The sequence below is a fragment of the Mesoplodon mirus genome, assembly GCF_964341445.2.
Source record: "Mesoplodon mirus genome assembly, chromosome: 17".
Classification (NCBI taxonomy): Eukaryota; Metazoa; Chordata; class Mammalia; order Artiodactyla; family Ziphiidae; genus Mesoplodon; species Mesoplodon mirus.
In genome coordinates, this window is record NC_138993.1 from 77762298 (window position 1) to 77782889 (window position 20592).

Consider the following 20592-nt stretch of genomic DNA (forward strand, 5'->3'; position numbering starts at 1 on the left):
CAGTCCAGGGCGCGCAGTCTTGCCCACGAGGAGATTGTCCCTGTTGCATCCCTGCACAAAGGAAAAATTAATACCAAGCGTCTGTAACTATTTACAGGACCAGCTAGGCAGGAGGTCGGGGTGCAGCCGAGGTGCACCCTGTGTGCTCAGAGCATGACGCCGCCGCCTGTACCATGTGCTAAATATGCGCACATGACCCAGAACGCTGCGTTAGCTCAAATATGCCCTGTTCACGTTGAATTCCGTGCCTGCGTGTCCTTCCAGCTAAGGGAGCCCCTGTAGGGTCACAGGGGAAGCTGGACCACCCTTCGCAGCGGGTTTCTCTGGGGAACAGAGGCCCTGCCCCTGCCCGCTGCCTTTCGCTTAGGGCGTCCGCCTGGGGCCCGTGGTCGGCAGCCTCTGGCCTCCAGTTCCTGTCCGACCGTCAGGCCTCCTTCCCCGGATTCTCTGCACCCTCTCCTGCCGCTGGTTCTTTCCCCATCTTGCGCTGGTCGCCTGCCTGTACTGCTGGGCGGAGCCGCATAAAATTGCCTTCTTTGTAGGTTGAAAAGGTTTGAATATCCGCAAACTCACCAAACCCTGCACCTGGGAGAGCGTTTACATCTTAAGCAAACACCCTCCTGGCCCAGCGGCCGGCCCTGGGGCCAGGTCCTGAGTGAGCTCACAGGCCTGGGATGCAGCCAACTCTGCAGAAGTAACCAGTGTCAGCTGATCGGGGCTGAGGTCACGAGCCCCCCCACCCCCAGATGGACACACCCGCCAGCCCGAGAGCCGCATGTCAGTGGCATCCGTGTGTGACTCTGGGCTCCGGCTCAGCTGTCCCCCAGTGTGACTTGTCATCCCTGGCCCAGGGCCTGTCCTTGAGGCTCTGCGGGGCATCAGCTACTGAGCCATCCCCAGAGACTGCGAGAAATGTCTGCGTGCCCTTTGGCCCCAGCTGGCCCGCACGCCCTTCCTCACGCCGTGCATGGCCCACTCTTGAGAGCACAGCGTTGGGTGGACGTGAAAACCAGGGGCCAAGACGATGGTCCTAGAGCCGTCAGCACAGCGAGAGGAAAACCCCGGCGGCTTCCAGGTCTGTGGTGGAGCCTGTGGTCAAGGGCCACGTGGGGAGCGGGTGGGCACACAGGGACTGACGCAGAGGCCCGAGGCCGAGCAGAGCCATGCGAGCATGGACCTGTGGCCCGGACGCCACCCCGAGGGCCTCTGGGGCTGCGGAGAGCCAGTGGGGGGAGGTGACTGCAGAGGGAGCGGCCTCCTCCTCACTCCTCCCCCGCCCGAGATCACGTTCCTTTCGTCACGCACCTGCCCTGGGCTGCTGGAGGCGTAGTGGGGGCTCGGCCCTTGGGGGCGGCGGCAGACACAAGCTGAGGCGCAGGCATGGGCACCCGAGCACCGTGGACGCGGGAACAGGGCTGGCGGCGTGCCGACGTGTCAGTGGTGCCAGAGCCTCTCGGCTCTCTGGTCTTTGGGGTAGAGAGACCAGGAGCTGACTAACCGTGTGGGGTTTGTCCTGATGCTCCCCTGACCGTGGCCCCCGGGGGGACAGCAGACCCTGGCCTCTGACCCCTCCCGCCTGACCCCACGCCTCAATGGCCGCGGCCGCACGTTTCCTGGATGAACAGATCACATGTCTTTGGAGGGGAAACCTACAAACCAGTAGCTCTGTTTTTAAACTCCGAGTCGGCATCCGGAGCGGACCGGTTTTAAAGGAGAGTGCGTGCTTGTTTTGTGCACGCTGAAGCATGGTGCCTTCTGGCTGGCTCTGCACAAGCACAGGGCGGGCATTAGTACTCCACCCTCCAGACCTGTGGGCCTCGGACCTCACCTCGGAGGCCACGCAACTCAGCAGTGGGCCGGGCACGCATCTCACGTTCAAGCACAGCCTGGAGAGGAAGCGTTGGGGCTGGAGAAGGGCGCCCGCAGCTGAGCCCGTGAGCCCAGAGCGCGTGGCCCAGCAGCTGGCTGAGGAGTGTGGCGACCTGCCTGAGGCAGTGGCCTGGAGGTCGGGCCTTCGACCTTGACTCGGTCGGTCGGGAAGAAAGGACAGTGGGAGCCGGCGAGGCTGGACGTACCCCGGGCGTGCGCCACAACCTCCTAGTAAAAGCATGTCGGGCCTGAAGACTCCTTTCTCAGAACGGTCACCTCTCAGGCTGTCAGTCACTCACTCGGCAGGTGTCCACCACCATGCTGGATGCCCGAGGCGTCCCTGGGGCAGGAGGGGGCTGTTGTGGTCTCTGCGTCTCCGAGGGGGTCAGAGGCCAGCCACCCTGAGCGTGATTCTGGAGGCCGTGCTCGGGGCAAGGACCCGCCTGAGGTGTGAGCCACAGGCCGCGTGTCAGGGACATGGGCGAGGGCTGCCCAAGGAGGAGCTGGGCCAGCCTGGCTACAGAGGGCCTTGCCCACCACGCTGGGAGCTGCACCCCGATCTGCAGGAACGTCCGTGGTCCCAGCCCCTGGGCGGAGGGTGTGAGAGCTGTGCTCGCGGGACTCGTGTGCCAGCGCCAGCGGGAGGCCACAGAGGAGCTGTTACAAGGAAGACCTGGGAACCCTCCAGCAAAGGCCAGGTCAGACCCAGGACCACGTGATGCACGACGGGAGTGTAGACGGGGCGCGTGTTGGCTGTGCCGTGACCGGTGCCCCCAGTGGCGTGAGCAGCTGGACTCCACATCCTCCTCTGGGGTGAGCGGCCCAGGGCCCAGGCTGCGGGAGAGCACATCTGCCTCACTCCCACGACGGAGAGGACGGGGCCCTCGCTGCCATGTGCATGCACAGCCACGGCAGCCCTGGTCCAGCCGGAGGGTCGGCTCCAGGCTGGGCTCAGCCCCTGCTGGAGATCTGGTCCTTGGGGGGCGGCCTGGCCTCCCCCTCCCCCGGGAGCGCCAGCTGCAGAACCAAACCCTACGTTTTAACGAGCTGCGACGGCGCCCCCCCCCCCCGTCCCATTTTCCTTGTTCTCAGCCACCACCACCCCGCCCCCCAGCCCCTGGCAGTGGTGTTCTGAGGTCTGGCTGCCGAGGACCTGGGGGGTTGCCCCTGGGAGGTCCTGGCCGGGCCCTGCGCCCCCAACCCCCGCCATCCTGCCTCCCGCCTGCCCGGCTTAGGGAGCCGCTGGGCGCGGGGCCCCGCAGGGAGGGTCTGGACGGGCGACGGGGAGGGAGCCGGCGCTGCGCGAACCCTGCCACCGCCTGGCCGCACGGTTAACCGGCGGCGGGCAGAGCAAGGGGGCCGGCCGCAGGGCCCGGGCTCGGGGACGGCAAACCCGAGGCCCCGGGGGTAAAGCCCGGGTCCTCGCGCTCCGGGCGGGCGGCGCGAACATGGAGCCCGACCACGTCCCTTTGTGCGCCCAGCACGGGCGTTCCGGGCGGCCGGTCGCCACCTCCTGACGCTGCGGGCGGGCGACAGCATGACCTTAAGCCTCCTCTCCCTGCTGTCGCGGGACCTGTCCGCGCTGTGGCTGCTCCTGAAGACCCGCACAGGTGCGCGGCCGGTGGGCGCCGTGGGGACCGTGCGCGAGGGGGCGGGGCCCCGGGGGCCTGGCGCGTTGCCCACGCCGGACTCAGGACTTGTCCGCGGGGTCCGGGCCGGGTGGCGGGCGCGGAAGGCAGCCTCCTGGGTGGGCGTGCCGCGCGTCCCTCCCCCCCATCCTCATCCTCGGGCAGCGCCTGCCGGGTACCGGGCCACAGTCGCCGCTCCGCCTGGAAGCTCCTTTGTTCCGGCTGCAGAGACCTGCTGATGCTGGGGGGCGCCGGTGGGGGTTCCCCACTCAGCGGGACCAGGGCTGGACCGGCGGGGGGAGCACCGCGGGGCGGGCTGCAGCTCGCGCTCCTGTACCTGCCTGGCTGGGGGAGGGTCACACCCGTGGTGACCGAGAACAAAGAGCTGGGCCCGGGAGGGCGCCCAGTTTCCTGGGCTCGTTTCTAGGGACGGAAGGTGCTCGCTTGGAAGTAGTTTGTCGTGATTTCATTTTGCTGTGGGTGCTTCTGCTAAGGATTGACCAACAATGCGTTAAATAGTCTTTTGTAAATTTTAATGAATCAGCCACACCCTAGCCTTCAGTGCGTGAAGTTTCCGGTTTTATGACAAGCTGACCGGTAGGTGAGACGAGGGAATCAGTGAGTTTCCTGATGGACAAGGCTCAGGACGGTGACCGCCTGGGTGGCCAGGTTGGAACACAAGCTAGTACACGGGGTGAGAGCGTGTGATTCACGCCTGAGGTGGCAGCATGGTGACAAGGCTGGGATCCTGAAAGGAACGCTTCCTGGGGCTTAGAGCTTAGAGGCTCGCCAGTGGGCGGTGCGTTCCCTACCCAATGCTGGAGTCTTCCCTCCTGCGTGGACCTGCGTGGTCATCAAAGACGTCCCTTTGTTTCCAAGCTACACTCCGGCTCTGATTCTTATCACGTTCCCTCAAAAATTCTAGGTGTTTTTCTAGCACGTGCTTTGTTTGTAAGATAAACGGGCTCTTGAGTGAATGTCCTGAGGCAATTTGGGGTGCCTGAGGGGCGCAGGGCTTCTCCCCCAGTCTCTGGAAACCATCCACTGGTTTCCTACAGAAGGAAGCGTTTATGCAGTTTCCTAGAGTTGTTGGCACATGTGATGGGACCTCTCCCTTGGTGTTGCCGGGGAACACTCCCCAGGTGGCCCGTACCTGGCTCTGTAACCGGATGCTGACTTTCATGAGCGCCTGCTATTTGCAGACAGGTCGCTGCACCTCCTTCCTCACTTCTGCTCAGGCTGCACAGGATGGGGGGTGGGGGTGGGGAGCGGTTGGCAGCGGCCGAGCCGGCAGCTGGGCCCTGGGCAGATGGAATGGACGAGAGTCACGTGGCGAGACCACAGCTCTGTCACCGCGTCCGGGGCAGCGGAGCCCGCGGAGCAGGACGGCAGGGCTGAGCCACGCTCCCAGACCAGGGCCAGGGTCTCCCGTCCTGTCCCTTGTGACACCAGTGAGGTCGCCGGGTGTGCACGACCTGCCACTGCCAAACCCCCAGCTCCCTCTCCACGGCCCCTCCTCCACCCCCTCCCCTCCCTGTCTCCCTGTCTCTCTCACTGGGTCTGTCTCGTCTGTCTCGCTGTGTCTGTGTGTGTCATTGTCTGTGTCTCTCCCTCTCTCTCTCTCTCTCTCCCCCGCAGTCCCTCTGTCTCTCTGTGTCTGTCTCTCTGTCTCTGTCTCTCTACCTCTGTCTCTCCCCCGTCTCCTATGTGTGTCCGGGGCTCCGCGGTCAAGCTCCAGCGGGGCAGCGTCCGTGGAGGGCCCAAGCCCCGCTCTGCTCTGTGCCGCCCCGTCTGGCGATCAGGGACCCCGTCATCAGGGACCGCCTGGGTGAGGCTCAGGGTGACATGCGCCCCTGTCCCTGTCACCCAAGGCCCCAGCCTCCTCTGCCCTGTGCATCGTAGTTTCTGTTTTTTTGTGGGAGGGGTGTGTTTTGAGAAGGTTAATGCAGTTCCTTGTTTGGTCTTAGATATATCGAGCTGTGGACACTTAGGAAGTGGGACTTGATGAGTGTGTCCACCATCGAGGGGAGGGTTTGGGGAGCTTCTGGGGCCCTCGCAGGAGCGTGGTGTGGGTGTCAGGGCCGCACTGGCCTCCCACGCGGCCCGTTCTGTGAGCTACTTTTCGAGGGCAGATATGGACAGGTCCCCGGGGGTGCTGCTCCCAGCCCCGCCTTCTGCCTTCAGAGCGAGGAGGGGCAGAAGTAGGTGGACATCCCTGAGCTTTGTTGGACGCGCTGCTTTTTACTGTTGACGCGTGGTTGTTTTAGAAAAGAGCTGTCACCCATCTCCTTCATTTCCAAACAGCAGAGGGCTCACACGTGTGTGTATCTGTGGTGTGTTTGTGAGACGTGTCCGACAAGCTGCCGGGGGCCCAGCGTGGCGGGAGGCTCGACCCAAAGCCGAGTGAGGGTGAGGCCTTGCTGCCGGCACACTGCTCGGACCTGCTGGCTTTCACTGAACCCCGAAGTGCCCACGTCCGAAGAGGGCGTGGTGGTGGTGTGGCTTGAAGGGTGTGTGAGCTGCTGGCCGTCTGCCCCCGGGAAGGCGCCACATCCTCCGCAGGCCCTCGAGGCACCGCCTGCGGCCTCTGCTCGGCGCGTCCTGCGGGGAGGCCGGGCCAGCGTGAACCCAGCCGCAGCCCCCATCTCGGTCATCTCCAGGGCCTGGAATCCCATCTGGACCGTGTCCCTGATCCCTGTGGAGGCCCCGCCCGGCCGGGATGAGAGGCAAACACATCACAAGGGCGGGTTCCACCTAAGTGGGCGCCAAGGGTCGCTGCTTTTGGAGCAGGCAGGAGCCCGAGGGACTTCCAGCACAGTTCAGACGGAAGCTGGGGGCCTGCCGGGCGGGGGCCGCTGTTCTCCTCTCGGACCCGCTCTTTCGCGGGGACGTGGGCCGCTGGATGCGTGTTTAAGTGCCAACATTAACTCATCAGGCAGGTGCCCTCGGGCTCAGGACGCCCAGGAGAAGGAGGAAGGTTCAGAAAGGACTGACCCTCAGGCCCTGGGCAGGGGTGGACTTTTTAGCCGGGGGAGGAGCCGTGAGGCCCAGGAGAGGGACGCCCACCGTCTGGGCCCGTGCCTGCAGATCCCCCGCCCCTTTCCAGCTTGGCCGGGCTCTGGGGGCTCCCAGGCGCCATGGGGAGCTGGTGGGTGTCAGCAGTTCTGCTCACTGCGTCATCGTAACCTTGGGCCATCGTGTGTGACGACCTGCCTGGTGGGCTGGCCAGGCTCGGGAGCTGGACCCTGGCAGGGTTTGCCGGTGCTGTGAGGGGAGGGGGGCCACTAGGATGAGCGTTGTTGATAATAAAAGATCCACGGAGATTCTGTTCCGTGCCAGCCCACACCCGATGCCCGAGCTCGGAGGCTCCAGCCCAGGCCCCCAGGCCACCCTAGTCCTCCCCGACCTCTCACCTGGCCCACCTGCCCCCTGGCTCCCTGCTGGGTGTGTGAACCACCCTCATGCCTCCAGCCTGCTCTTGGCACTCAGAGTCACTGCGCAGAGTGACGTGTAGTAAATTAATCTGCCTGCGATGTGGCCACGAGGCCTCCTGCTGGGCTTCCATTTTTCCCCCCCCACCCCCCACGCCCCCGTCCTGCAGGTCTGATTCTAGTTAATCAGGGCCCTTCTCCAGGGAGGCCTTGCAGGGGCAGCCCGCCCCACTTGGAGCTCCACGGTGTGGGTGCAAAGGAGGCCCTCGCCCATGGCAAGGGGGTCTCTTCTCGGTCCTCTGCGGGGCCCAAGGCCCCTTGGTCCAAGCGGACATCCCAGGCCCCAGCCCGGTGCCCACCCTCAACCCAGGGTGAACCCAGCCGTCCAAGCACGCGGCCAGACCCCAGCTCCGCGACCCGGGGGGAGCTGAGTGAGTGAGGCGGCACCTCCCCCTCCCCCCGCCCCGCAGCTTGGTCCTCTCTGCTGGGCAGGGCGGGCCCCGCCTCCCTCTGCTCTTGACGTCCAGATGCTCGAGCCTTCCATCCAGCTCTGCGGCCACCGGCCGCATGTGGCTGTTTATGGTCAAACCCGTTAAAACGGGATAAAATGAACGACCGCAGCCGCTCCACCGCATCAGCCACGTTTCAAGCGCTCGGCGGTGTCTGTGGGTCGGGCGGCAGAGACGGGGACACTCCGGTCATCTCGGGAGCTCTGGGGGCGGGGGGCCTGCTCTGGAGACACGTGAGCCGCCGCGCAGATGAGGCGCACGCAGCGGGGGTGCCAGCGCTCTGGGATCAGGAGCTGGAGTGGCCCCAGCTGAGCTGAGAGACGCAGGACGGTCAGGCCGGGTGGAGGTCCTAGGCGGAGCTGTGCCTCCAAGCAGGTATGGGAGCAGGGAAAGCCAGGGTGGGACCATCCCACCCAGAACCCGCCTTTCCCCGTGGGCACGTCCCTGCTCTCGGTAACGGCAGCACAGCCAGAAGAAACGGGAGAGGCTGAGGGGTGGATGTGGCCCTTTCCTGGCCTGACCTCCCCAAGATGCATTGTGGCCAGGTGCCAGCTCGCACACTAGCAGCGATTAAACACCTACCACATGCCAGACGCCATGCTGCACATGTGCACAAGCCTCCCCAGAGCTAGATGCTGCGATTATCCTGATTTACAGACAAGGAGACCAATTCAGAGAGGTTAGGTAACACGCCCAAGGTCACACAGCTCCCACCTGTCTCAGGAGCACTGGTCCACTGCCCAGGAGACCAGGATCCCTGCACATAACAGGTGGTGATTCTGCAAAATAAAACACAGCCTCTGGACCAGGAGGTGGCCCAGAGGCCAGAGCAGCTCTGCAGATGGCATGTCTGTGTGAACCTTGGGGACAGCGGACAGTCCACGCTCACAGGTGGCTGCAGGTGCGCGTCTGCCCGTTCACCAAGGGCAAGGTCATTTTCTCCGCCCACAGCTTCAGATCTTACCAGATTTCGGATCAGAATTCTCCTTAGGGGCTTCCCTGGGGGCGCAGCGGTTAAGATCCACCTGCCAACGCAGGGGACACGGGTTTGAGCCTTGGTCCGGGGAGATCCCACACGCTGTGGAGCAACTAAGCCCGTGCGCCACAACTACTGAAGCCCACACGCCTAGAGCCTGTGCTCCGCAACAAGAGAAGCCACCTCAATGAGAAGCCCGCGCACTGCAATGAAGAGTAGCCCCGCTCGCCGCAACTAGAGAAAGCCCGTGCGCAGCAACGAAGACCCAACACAACCAAAAATGAAGGAAGGGAGGGAGGGAGGGAGGAAGGAAGGAAGGAAGAATTCTCCTTAGACTCTAAGGAGGAAATACAAACTCACGAGATTATTAAAAGTGTCTCAGCTAATTGCAGTGTCATTTCTTGGATCATTGCTGCAGGGTCAGGGACTCCCCAGATCACATGCAGGGGAGGGCCTTACCGTTTGCTGTAACCCCTCTGAGCCCGGGAGGGGCCCAGCTTCCCCTGGTTTGCAGTTACTTGAAGCTCTTCTCCGCGGCTCTGCAGAGCCAAGCCTCCCACCAAGTTCGACATGCGCCCCCCCACCCCGCCGCCAGCATTTCCACTGTCTAACCCCAGCCCCAGAATCACCCACCCTGATGCCGTCACAGGCTGAGGGCAGCCCTGCCCTGCCCTTTTTTGCTCTGCTGCACCTGTGGTCGCCCCATCACTGCTGTGTGGCCTCGGGCAAGTCACTCAGCCTCTCTGTGCCTTAGTTTGCTCATCCAAAAAAAATGGGATAATCATGTCCCCACCTCTTGGTTTGTTGTGACAATTAAATGTGTCAGTACATTAAACGTACTTAGTAATGGTTATACCGCAACTGCTATTTCTCCTGTGGATTAAAGATTTTCTGCGTGAACCTATTTAAAAGTAATCCAGTTGCCCAGACAGCCTACAAGTTTAAGAAATTCTTACTTTTCTCCTATACTTTCTCTTATGTCCACTGGTCACAGTGAGATGTTTGAGACACACTTGCTTTCTTGATTGAGACCTCGGTGTTTTGTTTTAACTTTAATCTGTGTCATTGACTCAGTGGGTACTTGTGTGGGAATTTCATTTAAGGCTTTATTTTTGTTTTCATAAGGACCAGCGAGGGTGGCCTGTCCCCAAGTATGCTATCAACAACGTGAATCCTGCAGGAGTCGGGAGGTGCCGTGCACCCCCTTCTCCCTGCACACCCAAGAACCTGTGACAGTTAAGTTTGGGGGGTAGTCCCGGAGTCTTCAAGACAAGAGGTTTTCTGTTGTGCTCCCCAAGTTTGTCCGACTGTGGAGCCCTTCTCTCCCTGACTGGGGAGCGGGCTCTGCCGAAGGTGCAGAGAAGTGAAAGTCTGGAGCCCCCCAGTGTGAGTGGAGCCCCTGGAAAGATGCTCCATGCTGGTGTGAGGGTCAGTGGGTGTGAGGGTTGCTTATGCACTGATGCAGGTCACTGATGCAGGTCGGGGCAGGTCTCTGCGTGCTTGGCGAGCTGCCTGGAGCCTGTGTTAGAGAGGATTCTGAGGCCCGCTAGGGCTCAGCCGTCTGCCATCGGCAGGCGGTGCGACGTCTAAGCCAGGTATCTTCCATGTCCTGCGTCGCCCGGGACGTGGCAGAGGTGATGTAGTTGACATCCTACAGGACAGGATTCCAAAAGCTATTTTTTAAGAAGTTGTTCGTAGCTCTGAAACCGCCAAGCATGCGGTGTGAATATCCACAAGCCAGGCTGTGAAACGTGCGTGCAAGCTTCGTATCCGGGGCCCCTGGCGTGGGTGTGGAGCATGCGCCCCAAGGCCCACCTGGCTGAAGCTGCTGCCCAGGTGGTCTCTTCTGACATCCAGAACCTTCACAAAACAGGTGTTGGTGACGGGGCAGGTGGAAACGCGTCCGCTGGTGACCCTGGGGGAGCCCTGGCCTCTGATTGCTGTCCAGCGCACGGAGGGAGTGTCTGATCAGCACCAGCCCCGCGGGTGGGTGGCCTTGAGAAGCCTGCACTTGTCTGAGATCAACTGAAAAGGCCATGGCTGGCGGGGCAGGATGGGATGAGGGTTCTACATGAGCCTTGCCGAGGCCCCAGGAGAGTCATTCCCATGCAGCCTGAGCTGCAGACACGCTGCCGAGTGGGCCGTGGCCTTGGAAGATGCAGGTCTGGGGCCTGGGTGGTAGGAGGCCGCTGGGCCTCATCTGCACGGATGGTGCCCCCTGTGGTCCCCCAGGGCCTGCCCTCACAAGTCTCAGTGTTTGTCCCTGGTGCCCACGCAGGAGAGCTCCTACGGCGCCAGCTGGGCCCCGGCTGGTTCCCTGAGCTCCGCTGGGGGTGCCTGGGAGCCAACCCCTCTGCTGAAGATGGGGCTTCCCTGAGGACGAGTTTGGTTAAGCATCTTCTCATATGGGGCCTTTTATTTTAAAATACATAAGGATTCACGTCCTGAGATCAGGAAATCGGGGAGAACAGTGGTGAACTGAGTTAACGATGCATCGTATGTGATGTGAAATGTTTGTGCCAATCCAGTAACGAGTAACTTGTTAAAAATACCCAGGATGGCCTGTGAGAGAGGATTCAGTCCAAGTGAGTGTAGATCTCCAACATCCCGAAGGGCTGAATCCCAGAGCCGGCCTGTGGACTACAGGTTGCCATGGAGATGCCTCTCCTGCCTGACCAGGGACTCGGGGAGCTTATGGGTCCCTGCCTGACCGAGGGCCGGAACGGAGCCTGTTCGGAGCCCCAGGCATCCTCGTCCCCCAGCTTGGAGTCGCCTCTTTGCGGCCATTCCTCTGCACACACTCTGCTCTGGTGTGGGGCTTACTGGGTGGGGTCTTTGTGGACTAAGAATCCCACCCACGTGACTTGGTGAGGCCACCCCACGGACTCTCCACTTCGGACTCTGAAAGGGCATCACGGGTGTATTTTGGTAGGAAATAAACAAAAGCCTCGGGTGTGGATGTTCAGCCAGATATAAACAAGGAAGAGACTTAGCTCGTAACGGACTTAGTGGACTTTGGGGCCCAGGGCCTCTTGCCAGCTGCCAACCCCTCCGTAGGAGCCCTCCTCATGCTCCTGTCACCCCTTCAGCAAGATCCAAGGTCACCGGCAAGGCAGGGACCAGCCTCTGAACACGAACGCCAGGCTCCTGCACGTGCTGTGGGCTTCCTTGACCCAGACCCTCGCCACCTGGACATGGATTTCCAGGGTCCACGCGCTCTGCGTCTCTCGAGCCCCAACCCTGTATGTGTTCTCGGCCCGAGGCAGCGCTGGCAATCACGGTGCAGCTCAGAAGCCCTTCCCGTGGGCAGCACGGGCCACATGCAGCCTGCTCTGCGTTATGAAATCCTCGTCCTAAAAGAAAGCAAATATGCGAGTCAGTTTGCCAGAGGAAGGAAGTTTGCTGCCGGAGTCTGATTGTGTTAAGATGAAACGGTGTGAAGATAAAAGGGTGGTGCCCCCTCCCCCGGAGGTCTGCTGCGCAGACCAGGCCGGACTCAGGGGACCGCTTTGTGGCCAGAGATTCCAGCGGTTGGTGTTTCTTCCCCTTTGTCCTCATGTAGAACTGAGCTGGGTCCCCACACCACTGAGATGTCGTGAGCTCAGCGAGGGGTCATTCCCTCTGGCCACTGACAGGGAGCGGGCGTCTGTCCCCTGCGGTGCTCCGGACAGAGTGACCTTTCCAGACGGGCTCCCAGAGCTGGTGCCAGAGGGGCCAGGTCAACCTGCAGACCCCGCCCCCAGCCCCCACCCTGCAGGGGTCGGAAGGGAAGCGCCGTCCTCTCCCCCCTGCACCCCTCCCGTCTCAGAGTGACTCTGTGTTGGGTAATTGCCTGGAGTCTCCGCTTACGTCTGGGCGACAGGAAAGCTGTTGTCGGGTGGTTATCTGTGAGGCATTGTGTGCACACAGAGCGGGTCTGTGCAGGAGCTGGGCCTCCCCTGACCCTGAGCCTGACCCTGAGCTGGCGGGCAGGGCGACCCCACTTCCCGTCCCAGACCTCAGATGGGCCAGGCCGGGCACCTCCACTTCTCAACCGGCCGTCACCTGCCGCTCGAGTGCAAGATGAAATATCGTGGACGAGGCCCTAGTCTTTGAGGGAGAAAGAAGCAGTAAGTGCCCGACACCGCAGCGCCTGCTGTCCACGCCATGTGCCTCGATGGCAGCTGGAAACTGCTCGGTTATTCTCAGCTCTCTGCGGGGCGGCCAGTGACCATTTAACATGTGTGAGTTTTTGTACAGTCCATTTGTCTGAATGGACCTCGTGTGCAGAGGAACCCTACTTTTAAACCTAAACTGGGTCATTTGATCTAAGGCACAAATTAGGTTAGTTCTGCCCAAGAAAATTCACGGGTGGTGGGTTCTGGGGCGCAGCTGCCGTGGTCAGCGGTCTGCACCCACGGGGCCTGCAACGGGCAGAAATTCTGGAACCAGCCTGTGTGCAAGTCAGAACGAACTTTGCCAAATTAGCCAGATTCCAAATGAAGCTCTGAGGAGTCATCGTCTATTCGTTCAGCACGAGTTCTTTGGGCTCCTGGCCTGGGAGTGGGCCAGCTGGTGCCCTCCGCGGGGGATGCAGGATGCTGTGAGGCCCCCGCCAGGCTAGGAGGCGGAGAAAGGCCCCCGCCCCCGAAGAGGTGACATCTCGGTAAAACATCTTGAGTAAGATTGGACCAGGAAACAGGGATGGGAAAAGCATCACAGAGTGGGCAGCACTCTGCAAAGACCCTGGGCCTGGCAGGACCTCGGCTGGTTGGGGAACTCGAAGCACGTCGGGGCGGCGGCTCCAAGTGCGTCCCTCTGTGGAAGCAACTTAACATGGACAGTGGTCCAGCCAGTGAGAAAGGGCAGGGGTGGTCAGGAGTATCAGCCGTGCCCCTAGTACGTGGGGAGCTGTCTGCCGTCCGGGGGAGCTGGACACGGAGGGCAGACAGCTCTGGTGCCCACAGCGAGCTCAGGAAGGAGGGAGTGTGCTCATCGGAGGGGCCACATGAAGGCCCTGCAACTCGGCTGCTCGGAACCAGGTCTGAGAGTCTCTGCAGAAATGCCTGTCGGAGTCTTGATGTGGTCCTGGGGGGTCTGCGGGCTGAGGGCCGTCTTGTGAGGCCTGGGGAACTGCCCATCCCAGCATCCACGCCAGTCAGGGGACTTGCCAGCTGGCAGCATCCGTGCTGTTTTCTGCAGCCCTGGGTGTCTCCTTTCCAAGCTTGAGGGCGACCCCACTTCCCCGGGGGTCCGTCTCAATGACGTGCTTGTCCCCGGCGGGCAGAGGCCGGATTTGAGGAGAACAGGGTCCGTGCTCGACAGTGTGGGCAGCGGAAAATCCAGCCTCCCGGCCTCCGTGCAGCTGCCTATCCATCGCACCTGACGTGTGTTCTAAATAAATGAGGTGTGACGGCCATAAACCACCTCGTCTGGAGTTAAAAACATTTCGGGTTTTCTTTTAGCACTTGTTTCCAGCCCTGTTTTTCTCCCACGAAAGAAAGCCTCTGGTGAGACGTTTCCCTGCACAGGGGAGGTGGCATGGCCCCGAGCTGCCTGTGGAACCGGCAGAGTCGTGGCCTCTGAGTGTTTTGAGCGTGGCCCGTCATTCAGTCCCTGACCCTGAACGGGCTGCAGCCCTGTCGGGACGAGTGGCCCCGGGACGCGGCCCCCGTCACGTCCTCATCAGCACGAGGCAGTCACAGGGCCGCCAGCCATGGGTCTCGGCAGCTCCACAGATGACAGCCAGGATCTGGGGACGCGCCTGTGCGTTTAATTGTGCCACCTGCCCATGCTCGCTGGTCTGCAGGACGGAGGCTCATCCGCTCGGAGGGCGTTTCACTGTCTCCGTGACCCGAATCTCCAGGCCCTGGGCGCCTGACTCTTCTCCTGGGTGTAGGAGAGCTGACTTCTAAGCCATTTGTGAGCTGTAGTCTCTGTGGGGAAGTTGTGTCCACATTCAAGGCTGCAGACCCTCCAGGACACCTGGGTCTGGAGACACAAGACGTGGGCCGCCAGTCACGTGGTGCCAACCTAGCAGCAACTAGAGACACGGGTCCCCGAAGGCCCCCGAGCGACCTGGTTCTGTGGCCGCCTGCTGGTGCCCCGCATAGACGCAGACCCTGCCCGTGTCTGGATTCCAGCAGGAGTCTTCCTAAACCTTGTGTTTCTGGTCGACGCCTCCAGGCTATGACTGGGTCTCTCGGGGCCCTAATCTAGGACTTGCGGCTGTCAGTACCCGGCTCAGCGCCCTGCTCAGGGTCAGTGTCAGGCTGGGGTGAGGCTCCAGGCATGTGTGTCTGAACCCACTGCCATGGCCAGGTTTCCACTCTGACCAGTGGGTCGTCGCACAGACAGCAGGCGAGAACCCCACGGGTGGCCCAGCCACTCCCAGGACGTTGGTAGGTGCCCTCAGACCAAAGCGTGTCGCTCCCTGAGCACTTGTCTCGGGGTCAGTCCTCCAGCTCCCGGTCCTGGCCCACTCCCCCCACCTCCCCTCTGCCCGCCTATCCTTCTCTGTCCCTCCTGTCCATCCCTGTCCCCCCTGTCCATCCCTGTACCCCCATCCCTCCCTGTCCCTCCCTCTCCCTCTCCCTCCCTGTCCCTCCCTGTCCCCCCCGTCACTCCCTGTCCCCCTCTGTCCCTCCCTGTCCCTCCCTGTCCCCCTCTGTCCCTCCCTGTCCCTTCCTCCACTCCCTCCGCCTTTCTCTGTGCTTCTGACACACACCACGCTTTAAATATTGATGAATCACTCAGCGCACAGCTTTCTGTGCTCTGAGAAACAAAGGTTTCTGTACTGGAAACTGGAATCCCTTTTTCCAGGCCCGTGACCGCTGGACCCTCGAGTGTCTGCGGTGGGGCTGACCCAGACGTAGCTCGGGAGGCCATTTCCTCCAAATGACAGCGTGTTTCCGTCTGCTTTGCTCTCCCCGCAGATGAAATCATGCACCACGACATCAGCCCGCTCTGTGCTGCCGACATCCAGGACCAGCTGCAGAAGCGCTTTGCTTACCTGTCTGGTGAGTGTGAAGGCCAGGGCGTGTGACGGGGGCGGGGGGGTGTCTGCTCGGCCAGGCGGTCGGCCTCCTGGTCCTCCGTGACCGCGTCGTGGGGCCTGGGGACAATCCGTGCAGTACGGCCCGCCCCCCATTGCACTGATGCCTGTGATGAGGGCAGCTCAGAGCCGGCAAGTGCCGGCCAGGGGTCAGTTGGGTCCCCAGGGGGGCGTGGCCCGAATGCTCCTGGCTGCAGTCTCCTGGATTCCAGAGCTTTCCTGGGACGGGGAGGAGGTGCAGGTGTGGCACAGTCGCCCCCGTGCAGTGTCCAGGGCCTGGGGTCTGGCTTCCGTGGCTCCGTCTTCTGGGAGAAGCCCCTGGGGTGCCACCGACAAGGGCGAGGGGCCGGCGCTGCCCACAAGCCTGTCCTGGGATCGCTCCGTATCTCCGGCCCCTGTCCGCCTGCCACCCTCCCCTGGGATCCAGGTTCTGTCTCCAGCCTGCAGGGACATCTTGCTGCCCTCTCCGGCCGGCCAAGGTGCTGGTGCCTTGGGCTTGCAAAGGCCGCGAACATTGCGCAACAGCAGTGCCTGGAGCAGGGCGCTTACCGCCCCCCCGGGCAGGCCTGCCCACCGAGGCTCCCTGTGCTGTCGGTCGGGGGCCCGAGGATGAAGGCCCCCTGCTCACGGCCCTTTCCCCTGGCCAGCAGGTTGGGGTCTCTCCTGAGCTCCAAGAGCCAGTCCTGCGCCCCCGGGCTCACCTGCCCATCCCTTGGTGCCAGGAGCTGCTCCCCAGGCCGTGCCCTGTGTGGCTCTGGTCCTACACATGGACCCGCGGTGTCGCTCTGGGGTTTAAGTGCCTCTTGAGGCCTGAGCCCCGTGAGCAGGAAAGCTGAGCCTCTGAGGTTTGTCAGCGGAGATGGCATCCTGCTCTTCCTGGAGGGGCCACCACCGCAAGGGGCGCCCACCTCACGGAGGAAGGAGAGAGAGTGGGGTGTCCTTCTGAGAAACAAAAGTCCCCACCAGGACAGGGTCATGACCTTGACCTTCCTTCAGGTCTTCACCCGCTGCCCTCAGGAGGAGACCCCAGGGGGCTCTGACCCCCAGACACACCTCTTGTTATTCAGAGGCTGCTGGGTGCTCGGGGAGGGGGTTTTGCGGAAGTAACCACGGCCCCAGCTTGGCGGCTACAACGTCACTGACTACTGGGCCTCACAGGCCCCAGGTCCCCCAGCACATGGGGGGCCAAGGACAAGAGAGCTGATGTGACCAAGATGCCCCACCGCTGGCCTGGGCTATGGCGGGGTGTCTGGAGGAAGGTGGGCGACCGACGGGGGCAGAGAGCGACCCCAGCCCTACAGCCACGGGAGGGTATTCTGCCAGCACCTGAGGGAGCCTGGAAGGTGACCCCGGGCTCAGGCGAGCCCACAGGCGGGTGGCCAGGCCCTGAGCTGAGGACCACCAAGCCCGCCGCCATCCCAACCTCCAGAGCATGGCCGACGGACCGGGCTGGTTCACGTCGTCAAGTCTGAGAATTGGTTAGAAGACAACACATCTTGAGTTTCAACGTCTGAAACAAAGCTGGACCGTCCTGGGTTTTTGTGGACACCCCGTGCGGTTTGGCCAAGCAGAGCCCGGGGGCGGGGGTGGCCCTCGTCCTCTCCACCCCTCTCCCACCCGCCAGGACACCCCGGCTGCCCGCCTCCCAACGTGAGGACTCCCTGGCCAGTTATCACGGTGCCCACCGCCTGCCCTGGACCAAACTGCCGTAACCTCCTGCCGGGGTGTCCGTGTGCAAAGGTCAAGGTGGCTGGCTTCGCAGCCCAGCGCCGCTGACACTGGGGGGACGTTGTAGGATGTAGAGCAGCCCCACCCACCGGAGGCCAGCACCCCCCAGAGTGACGACCAGAACTGCCCAGACGCTGCCAGAGGACACCAGAGCGTGCTGGTGGGGACGGTGAGAGGTCTTCAGGGGTCAGCCGGCTCTGCCCTCGGAAGGGGCTCCAGGTGCTCACCTGTATCAGGCTGTCAGCAGCCGGCTGCCTGTGCAAGTTCACCGCAGACCAGCCTTGAGAGTCACGCAGCATCACTTCTGCCACCTCGGATGGGCCAGGCCAGCCTCGGTTCAAAGGGAAGAGGGAAGGACCCAGCCCCGGAGGAGCAGAGGTGGCCACCTCCTGCCACGCAGGGCACCGGCTGGCAGCAGACCACGCCTGGCCTCACCTCCTGGCCTCTGCACTTCCGCCCAGGTCGTCGGTGGGACAGCTCGGCCCAGACTCCCAGCCTGCATCTCCGCACCTGCCCTCCCGACTGCCTGGCCCTGGGGAGCCGCGCTCACCTTCCCAGATCCAAGGCCACTGCCTCGTTGTCCCCCGGGAACTGTGTCGGGTGCACCTCCCCTGGGAAAAGTGCCCCCCCCGGCCGGTTCCACCTGTACCTCCCCACACAGGGTGCCGAAGGGATGACTCCCATCAGACGGGAACTGTCTACCCGAAGTCGCCACAGGGCGAGCGGGCCGTCGGGCTGCAGCCTGATGGCACGTGCAATGTTTAAGCACTCGTCACGTCACCTGTGGAGCATGGAAAACGTCCACACCGTCAGGAAGGAAGCAGGATGCCAGCTTTCTGTTCAGCGCGGTCTGTCACACACAGACACGCACGGAAGTGGGTTTGGGAGGAAACATGCTCCCGCGATGCCCCCGCGGTGGCAGAATAGCGGGTGCTTGTTTCAGCTCATCACTTCGTTCCAAATATTTCCATCGATAGCACACATTTCTCTCATAATAAAACACATGGAAGGGACTTCCCTGGCGGTCCGGTGGTTAAGACTTCGCCTTCCAGTGCAGGGGGTGTGGGTTCGAGCCCTGGTCGGGGAGCTAAGATCCCACATGCCTGCAGCCAGAAAAACAAAACATAAAAACAGAAGCAATATTGTAACAAATTCAATAAAGACTTTAAAAATGGTCTACATCAAAAAAAAAACAAAACAAAACAAAACATGGAAAGTGAGTTTCATCCTGGAAATGACTGACCTGCCGAGACCTGGGAGCAGCGCCCCGCGCCCCCGTGCTCAGTGCTGCTCTTCTCTCTCCCCAGGTGGGCGGGGGCAGGACGGCAGCCCCGTCATCACCTTCCCCGACTACCCGGCCTTCGGTGACGTCCCCGACAAGGAGTTCCAGAATGTCATGACCTATCTCACCAGCATCCCCAGGTGCGTGTGGACAGGTCACTCTTTTATTTCAAGCAGAACTGGGTCCGTCCTCCAGAAAGGTAGGGAGACCTGCTCCAAGCCCACAGCCACGCTGGGCGGTGTGGCACCCAGCAGCCGAGGGGCGGGGGTGTGTTGCTGCCCGAGGGTCCCCCCCTCGGAAAAGGTGAGGGTGCCGACCTCCCGCCCAGCAGACGAGGGGCTGCCCTGCTAAGGCACTGGGGGCGCGGGTGCCGTCAGCCTCTCCCTCCGTCGGGTTCCGGAAGGCGGGTCACAGCTCGGTGAATTAAGTCTAATCTGGGAAACAGACCCGACAGCGAGTTTGACCGCCTGACACCTGTCCTATAGAAAGTGCTGGTCAGTGTCGTCCCGTCAGCACCGATCAGTGCCGGGGGGAGGGGGAGGCTGGGGGAGATCCTTCCAGATGCCTGCGGGGTGGAGGCGTTAAGCTGGGTGGGGAAGGTCACTTGGCAGAGAGAGCTGGGCGCCGCACCCTGGGGCCCGCGGGGTGGGGTCTCTTCTGAGGCTTGGGTTACGGTGGCCACCGTCTCCGTCCTCCTCTGTACCCAACTCGCTGGGGCGGGCTCCGGGTGGCCGAGCCGAGGCGGGAGGTTCAGCCACTATGCTGGGAGTGCGCAGCCTTCCTTGAGGGCCCCTCGGGCTGGCCGTGCCCCCTCGAGGGGCTTCACGGGGGCTTGCGATCCTGCAAAGCGTCTCCACTTGTCTTCTCCCGTGAAGTTACAGCCAGGAAGGCCATGGACAAGGTCCCTGGACCTCGGGGGATGGTGCTTGAGTAGGTTCAAGGGTCTGGAGAGTGGCGGGAAGGTGGATGCTGCCCGCATGGAGCGGCACAGGGGGTGTCGGGGGAGGGGGACCCGGCACGGTGGGTCCAGCTCTCGGCGTGCCCAGCAGTGAGACGCAGAAAAGCCGCACAGCCTTGGCGGTGGGACACCGGGGACACCGGGGACAGGCCAGCAAGAGGCAGGGCAGGTGCACTCGGCACCGGTTCCAGGCGGTCCGGTGACGTAACAAGAAGACGGCGGCTGCTGGTGGCCAACCGCGGGCCCCCCCAGCGGTCTCACTGGCCCTCCGGGGGACGGGCTTGTGGCCAGCTCCCCAGGTCCCCTCCATGACATCCCCCAGGGGTGGGCGTTCCACGTCCAGGCGAGGCGTGGCCCTCCTCCCCGCCCCGTGAGCCCCCCGGCCCGTGCCTCTTGTCCCCCTGTGGCCGTCTTTTCCCCCGTCTCCCGTGGTCCCCAGGCCTGTCTCAGACCAGGCAGTGGAGCTCACGGTTCAGTAAGGTCCGTGTGGATGCTGCCCGGGGAGGGGTCCGAGGGACTGTTCTCAGTCTGGCACCCATGAGCCGTGAGAGAGGCCGCCTGCGCTCCGTGGAGGTTTCTGTCCATCTCCGTGGCGGTGGGTTAGGGTCCAGTGACTCAGAGGCATCGGCAAAGGTGGGCGGGCTCTGCGCTCGTCCAGGGGCCCGGAGACCCCCGTGGCCTTCTTGCTGCCACCTTGTCTCTCTGTCTCTTCCCCTCCGGCCCCTGCGTAGGGACGTACGGTCCGAAGTCCTGCGGTTAGAAGCTGCCATGAACCTTCTCCGTAGCTACGGGCACGGCCCTGCCGCCCCAGCCGAGGCGGTTGCCGGCCCTGGGCTCGGTGGTCGGCGTTGCCGCAGTGACCGGCCCGCTCAGTGCAGGCTGAACAGGGGCCCCGGGGGTGCTGTATGGTCTCCCACTGCCCACCTACGATGGTGCGGTGGGGTGACCCTCCCCTGCCTGTGGGGGAGTCTCAGGTTTCAGGTCACTCTCGGGTTTGGGAAGGTCAGAGGTCACGTTCTGTCTGGCAGCATCGTTAGCTGGCTCAGAGGCTAGCCTTCTCCCGGACGCAGCAGGCCGGCCTCTGTGCCCTCTCGAGCCCTCCCTCCCCGGGTCACCACCCTCGCTAGTGCTGCGGCTCCTCAGGCCTCCTGGCCTCGGGGCCTTTGCACGCGCTCCCT

General features: G+C 62.7%; 1 protein-coding gene across 13 annotated transcripts in view; it reads left to right on the forward strand.

Annotated features, from left to right (window-relative positions):
* MCF2L (MCF.2 cell line derived transforming sequence like) overlaps positions 1 to 20592 on the forward strand; it is a gene marked incomplete at its 5' end in the record, with an annotated part of 121080 nt that overhangs the window by 56680 nt on the left and 43808 nt on the right. For 6 of the 13 annotated variants that reach the window (XM_082602416.1, XM_082602418.1, XM_082602411.1 and 3 more), the window contains 2 exons: positions 15328 to 15411; positions 18482 to 18596. In XM_082602416.1, coding sequence (XP_082458542.1) covers positions 15336 to 15411; positions 18482 to 18596 — 191 coding nt within the window. Of the gene's footprint in view, positions 1 to 3149; positions 3480 to 15327; positions 15412 to 17004; positions 18597 to 20592 lie in introns of those variants that run through there. The other 7 variants (XR_014291754.1, XR_014291755.1, XM_082602408.1 and 4 more) reach the window with 2 other exon arrangements.